The 10,640-nt window shown below is 52.3% G+C and overlaps 1 protein-coding gene across 1 annotated transcript in view; it reads left to right on the top strand.

Annotated features, from left to right (window-relative positions):
• Positions 1 to 10,640, top strand: part of LOC111651182 (histone-lysine N-methyltransferase 2C-like) — a 56,197-nt gene that overhangs the window by 36,731 nt on the left and 8,826 nt on the right. Inside the window, exons 33-50 of the mRNA XM_087172616.1 lie at positions 56 to 99; positions 177 to 461; positions 555 to 928; positions 1,006 to 1,211; positions 1,488 to 1,934; positions 2,497 to 2,849; positions 2,961 to 3,036; positions 3,137 to 3,508; positions 3,656 to 3,770; positions 4,033 to 4,201; positions 4,286 to 4,349; positions 4,751 to 4,983; positions 7,074 to 7,568; positions 8,009 to 8,116; positions 8,201 to 9,151; positions 9,232 to 9,504; positions 9,678 to 9,863; positions 9,960 to 10,149. Of these exons, the coding sequence (XP_087028742.1) occupies positions 56 to 99; positions 177 to 461; positions 555 to 928; positions 1,006 to 1,211; positions 1,488 to 1,934; positions 2,497 to 2,849; positions 2,961 to 3,036; positions 3,137 to 3,508; positions 3,656 to 3,770; positions 4,033 to 4,201; positions 4,286 to 4,349; positions 4,751 to 4,983; positions 7,074 to 7,568; positions 8,009 to 8,116; positions 8,201 to 9,151; positions 9,232 to 9,504; positions 9,678 to 9,863; positions 9,960 to 10,149 (4,941 nt within the window). The remainder of the gene's footprint in view (positions 1 to 55; positions 100 to 176; positions 462 to 554; positions 929 to 1,005; positions 1,212 to 1,487; positions 1,935 to 2,496; positions 2,850 to 2,960; positions 3,037 to 3,136; positions 3,509 to 3,655; positions 3,771 to 4,032; positions 4,202 to 4,285; positions 4,350 to 4,750; positions 4,984 to 7,073; positions 7,569 to 8,008; positions 8,117 to 8,200; positions 9,152 to 9,231; positions 9,505 to 9,677; positions 9,864 to 9,959; positions 10,150 to 10,640) is intronic.

Genomic DNA, 10,640 nt, shown 5'->3' with positions numbered 1-10,640 from the left:
CTCTCGCTCGCTCTCTGTCTCTGTCTCGCTCTCTCTGTGTCTGTCTCTCTGTCAGAGTCTGTGTTCTGGGCCTGGTCTCAGATCGTAGACCTGGTCCAGGTTTCTGGTGGACTTCCTGGAGGGTGACGCACCAGAGTAAATGTCCATGTGTTTTATTGTAGTTTTTCTCTCCTCAGTTGCAGCAGTCTCCAGGAAGACAACAACAACAACAGGACTCATTTCCCAGAACCCCCAGCAGCCAGACCCCAAAGCACCCTGGCATGTCAGAGGAAGGCGGGTTCTCTGGTTTGGCCAGTCAGACCCCGGGTCACGACCCCTTCGAGCAGGGTCACATGACACCAGGCCCCTCACAGACAGACAAGACGGCAGCCAATGAAATGACAGCATTGGGTGTGGCTTCTTTAGATGGACCAATGAGCATGCTCCCTCAGCCTGGTGACTCAGAAGAGAAGCTAAGACAGGTAGGTCAGGTGGTCTCACCTGTTGTTTCTCAATTCTACTACAATTCTCAGTTGTGCTGTGTTCTACTCTGTTCTCTCTGTGTTCCTGAGCAGCGTCAGCGGCTGCGGCAGCTCATCCTGAGGCAGCAGCAGCAGAAGAGTGCGTTACGGCAGGAGAAAGGTCTCCAGGAACCAGGTTCAGGACCAGCTGCCCCCCCCGCTGGTCCACCCGGCCCTGCTTCAGGTTCAGGAACACCCCGTCACTGGTCCCAGGAGGACTCCTCCTCGGCTCCTCCAGCAGACCTGTTTGGACGCCCACCGCCCCCCTATCCCGGCACCGTGAGGCCCGGTGGGCCGGTGGTGTCTTTAGCCCCCAGGTTCCCTGGGGGTTTCCCAGGGGAGCAGCAGAGGGGCTACACCCCCAGCGAGGCTCCCTTTCCTAGGCAGAGCCTCCCCAGAGAGCTGGGTGTCAGAGGACCAGTCCTGAGGTGAGGGGACGAACAAAACCTGGTCCTGACCGGATGTGATCATGTGGTCTGTTGAACTCATATCTCGTCTTCTCCAGGATCGCTGGTTCTCCAGGGCTTCCGGGACTTCCGGGACCTCCAGCGGGCCTCCAGGACTCCTTCCTGCGTCCTCCCCAGGGTTCTCTGCCTGGATCTGGACTCGCTGTGGAGGGAGTTCCTGTCCAGATGAGAAGGCCGATTCACGGAGAGTTCAGTGGCATCCGACCGCTGACCGCTCCCAGTGCTCACCCACACATGATGCCAGGTTAGGAAAGAACCATTGATAAGTTGATGGATTTATTGATCAAAAATCAGTCATGACATCACAACAGTCCTGACTGTCCTGAGGAACTTTAAGAACGTCTTTAAATGTCCAGAAACTTTTTTTCTTGACTTCAAAATCTCCATTTGATTGATTGATTGATTGATTGATGTTGACTGTTGATACCAATGATCATACAGGGTCATATATAATTCTTTATCTATTAGGTAATATTTTATGAAGACATAGTTTCTCCCCCCACCCCCTCACCCCCCTCAGGTGTCCCCCAGCCATTCCTCCCACGCTCCCTCCCCATCCAGCAGCACAGCATCATGGGACAGCCCTACATCGAGCTCCGTCACCGGGCCCCTGAGAATCGCCTCAGGATGGCCTTCTCTCTGCCCGTGGCCCCGGACCCCGAGGCCCCTCTGCTGCACCCCAGAGACCCCCAGCCGTCTCTGGTCCGGCCCGGTCAGGGGGCCACGATGGGTGAGACGCCTCTGGGCCAGCAGATGGTGATGGCGGGCGGCGTGGAGCAGCTGAACCAGCAGGAACAGCAGCACCTGGGACACACGGCGGCTCTGACTCAGAGCGGCGACTCAACACTCCCGGGGGCTGATGTGATAGAGGAGCACCTGGAGGGAGAGGACTCGGCCGTGAAGGATCTGGAGGACGTGGAGGTGAAAGACCTGGTGGACCTGAACCTGAACCTGGACCCAGAGGATGGTACGAACACACTCAGAGCTTCAGATTCAGAGGGTTTAGAGTCCAGCGACCAGGTTTAGGTTCTAGTGCCACTGTCAGGACAAACTTAGACAGCAGCGTCCCCCCAGAGGACATCCAGTCCTGTGTCCTCAGGGTGTCCACACTTCCTGAAATCTGATTTAAAAGATTAATATTTCTCTGTGACAGGTTTCAGCTTTGAGACGATGGGGTCAGATTCACACGTTCCTCTTTTCCAGATCTGCAGCTGATCATGTTGAAAGGTTGTTGATGTGAAGAGTTCTATATAAAGGTCTATATGTGTTTTCTTTTCATGTGTGTAATATGGAGATATAGATCAGTATTGATGAACCTCCATATCAATACTGGTCACTGTCACTCTGGTGGAGGAGCTGTTAAATCTCAGTTTATGTCTCGAGTGAAACAGGAAGTTGTGAGGAAACATCAGTTGATCTTTCTTCAGTTTGAAGGACATTAACTGGGTCCAGGCTGCGTCCTCCAGGAACCAGCTCAGCTGCTCACAGATCCAGTGAATGAAGGTCTGACCTATGTGGTTCTGTTCCAGGTAAAGAGGACCTGGATCTGGGTCCTAACGACCTCCACCTCGATGACTTCCTGCTGTCAGGGAAGTTTGACCTGATTGCCTACGCTGACCCCGAGCTCAACCTGGAGGACAAGAAGGACATGTTCAACGAGGAGCTGGACCTGGAGCCGGTGGAGGAGAAGGACGGAGCTGGCGGGTCCAGAAAGACACATAGCCACACCCCCCTGGTCGGCCAGGTGAAACAGGAAGTGATGGACGGCGTCAAGACAGAAGACCTCACAACACAACCTGGGGTCGTCGCCACCAGTGGTCCTCCTGGACCTCCTGGAGGTCCAGGGACCAAGGCAGCCGGCTCCTCTGCCCTCCTCACCAAGGTGGGACCATTTCTTATTCAGTTATTAGTACTAATCAATACCGGAGTGAACAAATCATCAATAATCTGATAAAGAAGAATAGATGATCAATAACTTCCCCCCTCCTTCCAGGAGAAGGTGGAGGACTCTGGTTCAGCTCTCCAGGCCCAGGAACAGGCTCCCAGGGTTCACCCCCCCATGTCTGCAGGTAACACGTCCATAGATTTATTGATCGATTATTGAGCTGATGAGCAGCACAAGTTTAACCAGAAATCCTCCTCTATCTCCTCTATCTGTCTCATCTCCAGGGCAACAGTCTGTCTTCCAGCAGCAGCAGAGACCCTTTGGACCCTCCGCCTCAGCTCTCCTCACCCCCCACCCTCAGGGTCTCCCGGTGTCTCCTCACCCCAGTCTGCCTCCTCAGGGCCCCCCCGCCCCACCTCACTCGCTGTCCCTTCAACCCATAGTTCTCAACCCCCAGACCCAGGGCCAGACTGTCTTCCTCCAGAACCAGAACCAGGTGCAGAACCAGAACAAACTCAGGCCCCTGCTCCTTGAGGAGCAGCCCCTCCTCCTACAGGACCTCCTGGACCAGGAGCGTCAGGAGCAGCAGCAGCAGAAACAGATGCAGGCCCTGATCAGACAGAGGTCCACCTCAGACCCCCTGTTCCCCAACATGGGTAAGACTTGGACCCCGACAGACTTGGACCCTGAGTCCTGTTGATGTTGTTGGTTTCACCTGTTTCTACGTTTTCCTGTGTGTGTGTGCGTGTGCGTGTGCGTGTGCGTGTGTGTGTGTGTGTGGGGCTGTGGCTGTGGCTGTGCAGCAGACTTTGACTCCATCACTGACCCCATCATGAAGGCTAAGATGGTGGCTCTGAAGGGCATCAACAAGGTGATGACTCAGGGCAACCTGGCACTGAACCCCATGGTCATCAACAGGTACGACCCCTGACCCCTGAAGACTCTAAACTCTAAAATCTTTTGGAACAAAAATGATCTTTTTTCACAGCAGTTAAATATTGAATTAAGATAACGAAAGTTTAATATTTTATTCAGTGTTTCATATTTTCGTGACTGAAGCTCTTTAAGCTCGTTGATTTCACATGTTGAGGTGCGTCCTTTGTGACCATGATGTAGTGATGTTGTTGTGATGACGTGTATTTGCTGTGTGAAGTCTTGAACTCGTTCTCCTGTGTGTCAGTGTCCGGTTCCAGCAGGCTCCGGCTCCAGGGGTTCCTGTGGCTCCCGGGGCTCCTGTGGCTCCTGTGGCTCCTGTGGCTCCCGGGGCTCCTGTGGCTCCTGTGGCTCCTGTGGCTCCCGGGGCTCCGGGGAACGAAGGCACTCCTCACCCTCCACAGCTGCTTGAACAGGTATGTAGACCATCCTCATTGACGTGAGACTCCGTGTCACGTCTCGTGTGTCTGCTGACGTCTCACCGTCTTCTCCTCTGTCAGGACGCCAAGGTGAACCCTCAGCTGGTGCGGCCCAACCCCCCCAGCTTTGGCCCAGGCTTTGTCAGTGAGTATCAGAAATGTATTGGGAAATGATTGGTTATCAGAGAAAAACGTAACTCCACTCAGAAGTAAATCCTTGTAAAACAGGATGGAGGACTTCGTCTACAATGAGGTGGTAAAAACACACATGTATCAATATGTGGAAGCACACACATTGTTCTGGAAGGTTTCAGTCCTGGAGCTACTATGGTAACAGCATATGTGGTTTAATGCTATCGGTACTACTACTAATACTGTGGTCACACCTGCAGCTGCTCACCTGTCTGAGCAGCTGCAGGTGTGACGCCTCTCACCTGCTCCTCACTCTTCACCGTTATTGGCTCCAGACTAGTTGTTACGTCATAAATGGGTTGGCGTTAAGGAGGTCATAGAAGCTTCTGTGGTTCATGCTAGTGTTCTCCGCAGACGAGTCTCAGCGACGTCAGTATGAGGAGTGGCTGGGGGAGACGCAGCGCCTCCTGCAGATGCAACAGCGCCTCCTGGAGGACCAGATCGCCGCCCACCGCAAGACCAAGAAAGCTCTCTCTGCCAAGCAGAGAACGGCCAAGAAGGCGGGCCGAGCGTTTGCAGAGGACGATGCAGCCCAGCTCCGCTACATCACCGAACAGCAGGGGGCGGTCCAAAAACAGCTGGAGCAGGTACACGCACACCTGGAGCCTCATTTATCACCTGTGGGCATAAAACAAATGAATACAACTTAAGAGTCACAGGAACAGTCCTAATAACAGTCAGCAGAACAATCTTTTTTCTTTTTTTGGGGGGGCTTTTTGTGCCTTTAATGGACAGGACAGTAGAGAGACAGGAAATGGGGAGGCAGAGAGAGGGGGGATGACACGCAGGAAAGGGCCGTCCAAAGCGGGAGTCGAACCGGGGGCCAGCTGCAGCGAGGACAGTAGCTTCTACATATGGGGCGCCTGCTTAACCCACTGAGCTACATGACGCCCCCAGAGGAACAATCTCAATAACAGTCAGAGGAACCGTCTTAAATACAGTCAGAGGAACCGTCTTAATAACAGTCTTAATAACAGTCAGAGGAACCGTCTTAAATACAGTCAGAGGAACAGTCTTAATAACAGTCTTAATAACAGTCAGAGGAACCGTCTTAAATACAGTCAGAGGAACAATCTCAATAACAGTCAGAGGAACCGTCTTAATAACAGTCAGAGGAACCGACTTAATAACAGTCAGAGGAACAATCTCAATAACAGTCAGAGGAACCGTCTTAAATACAGTCAGAGGAACCGTCTTAATAACAGTCAGAGGAACAATCTCAATAACAGTCAGAGGAACCGTCTTAATAACAGTCAAAGGAACAGTCTTAATAACAGTCAGAGGAACAGTCTTAATAACAGTCTTAATAACAGTCAGAGAAACCGTCTTAAATACAGTCAGAGGAACCGTCTTAATAACAGTCAGAGGAACCGTCTTAAATACAGTCAGAGGAACCGTCTTAATAACAGTCAGAGGAACAATCTCAATAACAGTCAGAGGAACCATCTTAATAACAGTCTTGATAACAGTCAGAGGAACAATCTTAATAACAGTCAGAGGAACAGTCTTAATAACAGTCAGAGGAACAATCTTAATAACAGTCAGAGGAACAGTCTTGATAACAGTCAGAGGAACAATCTTAATAACAGTCAGCGGAACAGTCTTAATAACAGTCAGAGGAACAGTCTTGATAACAGTCAGAGGAACAGTCAGAGGAACAATCTTAATAACAGTCAGCGGAACAGTCTTAATAACAGTCAGAGGAACAGTCTTAATAACAGTCAGAGGAACAATCTTAATAACAGTCAGAGGAACAGTCTTGATAACAGTCAGAGGAACCGTCTTAATAACAGTCAGCGGAACAGTCTTAATAACAGTCAGAGGAACCGTCTTAAATACAGTCAGAGGAACCGTCTTAATAACAGTCAGAGGAACCGTCTTAATAACAGTCAGTGGAACAGTCTTAATAACAGTCTTAATAACAGTCTTAATAACAGTCTTAATAACAGTCAGAGAAACCGTCTTAAATACAGTCAGAGGAACCGTCTTAATAACAGTCAGAGGAACAGTCTTAATAACAGTCTTAATAACAGTCAGAGGAACCGTCTTAAATACAGTCAGAGGAACAATCTCAATAACAGTCAGAGGAACCGTCTTAATAACAGTCAGAGGAACCGTCTTAATAACAGTCAGAGGAACCGTCTTAATAACAGTCAGCTCAACAATCTCAATAACAGTCAGAGGAACCGTCTTAATAACAGTCTTAATAACAGTCAGAGGAACCGTCTTGATAACAGTCAGAGGAACCGTCTTAATAACAGTCAGAGGAACCGTCTTAATAACAGTCAGCTCAACAGTCTTAATAACAGTCAGAGGAACAGTCTTAATAACAGTCAGAGGAACAGTCTTAATAACAGTCAGCTCAACAGTCTTAATAACAGTCAGAGGAACAGTCTTAATAACAGTCAGAGGAACCGTCTTAATAACAGTCAGCGGAACAGTCTTAATAACAGTCAGAGGAACAATCTTAATAACAGTCAGAGGAGCAGTCTTGATAACAGTCAGAGGAACAGTCTTGATAACAGTCAGAGGAACCGTCTTAATAACAGTCAGAGGAACAGTCTTAATAACAGTCAGAGGAACAGTCTTAATAACAGTCAGAGGAACAGTCTTAATAACAGTCAGAGGAACAGTCTTAATAACAGTCAGAGGAACAGTCAGTGTGTTTTGTGTCCAGATCCGGAAGCAGCAGAAGGACCACGCGGAGCTGATCGAGGACTACAGGACCAAGCAGCAGCAGCAGCAGCAGCAGCAGCAGCAGCAGCAGCAGCAGCAGCAGCAGAGAGCTCTGCAGCAGCAACCACCACCTGCTGCCCCCCCCATGCTGCCTGCAGGAGTGCCCCCCATTCCCCAGACCCTGCTCCCCCAGCCCATGGCGCCCATGCAGCCGCACCCAGGCGGCCCCACCCCAGCCTGCGTCCCTAATGTCCCTCCTGGTTGGACCCCAGGGGGCGGGGCTCCAGGGGTGATGGGGCAGAGGATTCCACCTCATCTGCCCGCTCAGATGCCACCCACCCTGACTAACCCCCCCCAGGCTTCCCCACATACCCAGACCCCTCAGGTCATGGTGCCCAACCTCGCTCCTCCAACAGCGGCCTTCAACACAGGCCCCAGGGCCCCCCCTGGAGGGCCCAATGTAGCAGCAGGAGACGGAGCCACCCCCACACCTCAGGTAACACACCTGGAATCACTGACCAACTCTCATCTTCATCTGTGATGATGATGTGTTTGATTTTTTGTCCAATCTGCTGGGCCCTGAACACACCACATGTAGAGTCAGACACCCAGTGACAATCAATCAATCAGTCGTGTCAGGAAACACTGAGAAACGAGAACGTGTTTCCTGAGCTTTCACTTCAAACACTAATCAATCAACATTGTTTTAGATCAATCAGCTGATTGATCGTTACTTATAAAGCTTATCGAGCTGTAACTCAGATCAAAGTGATCAACTCGTCCATCTTGCCTTGTTTTCCCGATAAATCAGCCTGATCAGTGTCTGATTGTCTGTACTAGAGATTCAGCTGATCAGCTCTGCTCTGATCAATGAAGCTGATGAGTGTTTCCTCACTTATTGATCGTTAACAGACCTTGTTGTCTCCGCCGCTGCAGGTGAAGTTTGACGACAACAACCCGTTCAGTGAAGGTTTCCAGGAGCGGGAGCGGAGGGAGCGGCTGAGGGAGCAGCAGGAGAGGCAGAGGGTCCAGCTGATGCAGGAGGTAAACCCCCCCACCCCCACACCCCCACACCCTACACCAGCAGCAGCAGCACATACACTCACTCTGCTCCTCCTCTGCTCTCAGGTGGAGCGTCAGCGGGCGCTGCAGCAGAGACTGGAGCAGCAGAGCATCCTGGGAGCCGGAGTCACAGCCACGCCTCCAGCTGGAGCTCGGGTCGGGCAAACATCTGGACCTGGTCCTGTGGGGGCAGCACCTGCCCCGGGCGGGGACAGCCTCTCACAGATGCCTTTCTTCAGCTCTGAGCTGCCCCAGGACTTCCTCCAGTCCCCCCCGGCCTCCAGACCTCCACCACAGCACCAGGGCCAGGTGGGGGCACCGTTCCCCCAGCAGGTGGGCCTCCACCAGGGCTTCACAGGACCCCTGCACCCTGGACCGCTCCTGGCTTCAGGTCTGCAGCCTGGTGTCACAGCAGAACGTGGCAGGGCCTTGACTGAACATGGACCCCCCATGGACGTGGCTCCTTCAAACCTCCAGACCAGACTGAGGCCCCCAGGCCCCGCTGGGCCCTCCATCCAAGGACAGGGACGCCCAGCTGGGATAGGCACTGCAGGAATGACCCCCTCCCATCCTGGGGGTCAGGGTCATCGATTTGGACACGACTCCTCCTCTTCCTCCCCATTGAACCCCCTCCCCCCCTCTTTCCCCTGCTCCTCCTCTGGAGGCCCCTCCTCCCTCATCCAGCTCTACTCTGACATCATCCCTGACGACAAACCAAAGAAGAAGAGGACCAGGAAGAGGGAGGGAGACGACGCCACGGGGGGAGGGGGAGCCAGGACGCCCCTGTCCTCCCACTCTGATGACATCACTGCCCCGCCCACCCCAGCGGTCTCTGATACTTCCTGCTCCACGCCCACTCGGGGCAGCCTGGACCAATCAGACGCCTTTCCTGGTCTGGCCCCATCGTCCGAGTTGGAGAGGCAGCTGTCGGTCAGCTCTGCAGCCCAGCAAAGAGCCTCTGTCCTGGGCATGGAGTGTCAGCGGGGCCCCCTGTCTGCGGCTCGTCTGGAGGTCAAGGTTGGAGATTTTAGTTTCATATTGTTACACATTCCGTTTGTCTGCTGCAGGACTCACTGTGTGCCTCCTCTTCCCTGCAGGAGGAGTGGGAGGAGGGCGGAGCTTGTGGGGGTGGTGTGGTTAAGATGGAGGAAGGGGGGGGGGAGGGATTCTCTTCCCCATCCCCTCTCCACGGGGGAGGTAAAGACGGAGACGGTGGGAAGGAGCTGCTCAGACACCTGCTGAAGGACAAAACCTCACCGGCCTCCACGCCATCACCCACCAGCCAGGCCACACCCACTGCCCGCCACCAGCTGTCCAATGAGAGCGCCCGGTCCGAGGAGGATGACAGGCCTGGTTCCCATAACAACATGGTGAGGAAGGGGGTCACGATTTTTGTGACAAAATTTGTACTAATTTTAATAATTTATAAATGTAAGGTGACTCCTCAGGTGACGTGTCCTCATCTGACTTGCTGACAAGTGACGTGTCCTCAGGTGTGTTGTTACAGTAGTTACCGGTTCACCTGTCTTCTGTCCTCCTCCAGGTGACCATGAACAGTCCAGCTCCAGACCTGCTGGACTCCTCGGGCAGGAAGAAGACTCAGCGCTGCAAGAGACTGTCCCGTCCCGAGAAGGACCGAGCTCCTCCCAAATACAAGAGGAGGAAGAAGGAGGAGGAGGAGAAGACGCTCCACTCCACCTCTGACCCTCTGATGACTCACCTCAGACAGGTACACCAACCACTCTGATCTCCAGTCTGCAGTTGTCATTATTGACAGCTAATTACCTGTATTGATTATGGATCACCCCCCAACCCCCACCCCCAGCTGTCGGTGCTGCCCCTGATGGAACCGGTCCTGGGGGTGGATCTGAGTCTGTTCCCCCCATACGGCAGCTCCTCGCTGGGCAGAGACTCCAGACTGACGGGCTCCTTTGGGAACGGCTGTCTGGACGGAGTCACCGACTACTACTCCCAGCTCATATACAAGGTACTACTACTGCAGTACTACTACTCCCAGCTCATATACAAGGTACTACTACTGCAGTACTATTACTTCCAGCTCATATACAAGGTACTACTACTGCAGTACTACAAGGTACTACTACTGCAGTACTACTACTCCCAGCTCATATACAAGGTACTACTACTGCAGTACTACTACTCCCAGCTCATATACAAGGTACTACTACTGCAGTACTACTACTCCCAGCTCATATACAAGGTACTACTACTGCAGTACTACAAGGTACTACTACTGCAGTACTACTACTCCCAGCTCAGATACAAGGTACTACTACTGCAGTACTACTACTCCCAGCTCATATACAAGGTACTACTACTGCAGTACTACAAGGTACTACTATTGCAGTACTACTACTCCCAGCTCATATACAAGGTACTACTACTGCAGTACTACTCCAGTACTACTACTTCCAGCTCATATACAAGGTACTACTACTGCAGTAAACTGTTCTCATTTATAATTCTGCATTAACATTTCTCTCTC

Source organism: Seriola lalandi, unplaced genomic scaffold (assembly GCF_002814215.2).
Source record: "Seriola lalandi dorsalis isolate HSWRI2012SDOR001 ecotype SW California unplaced genomic scaffold, Sedor1 jcf7180002053478, whole genome shotgun sequence".
Classification (NCBI taxonomy): Eukaryota; Metazoa; Chordata; class Actinopteri; order Carangiformes; family Carangidae; genus Seriola; species Seriola lalandi.
The sequence above is the reverse complement of the archived record's forward strand: the minus strand, read 5'-3'. Positions and strand labels throughout refer to the sequence as shown.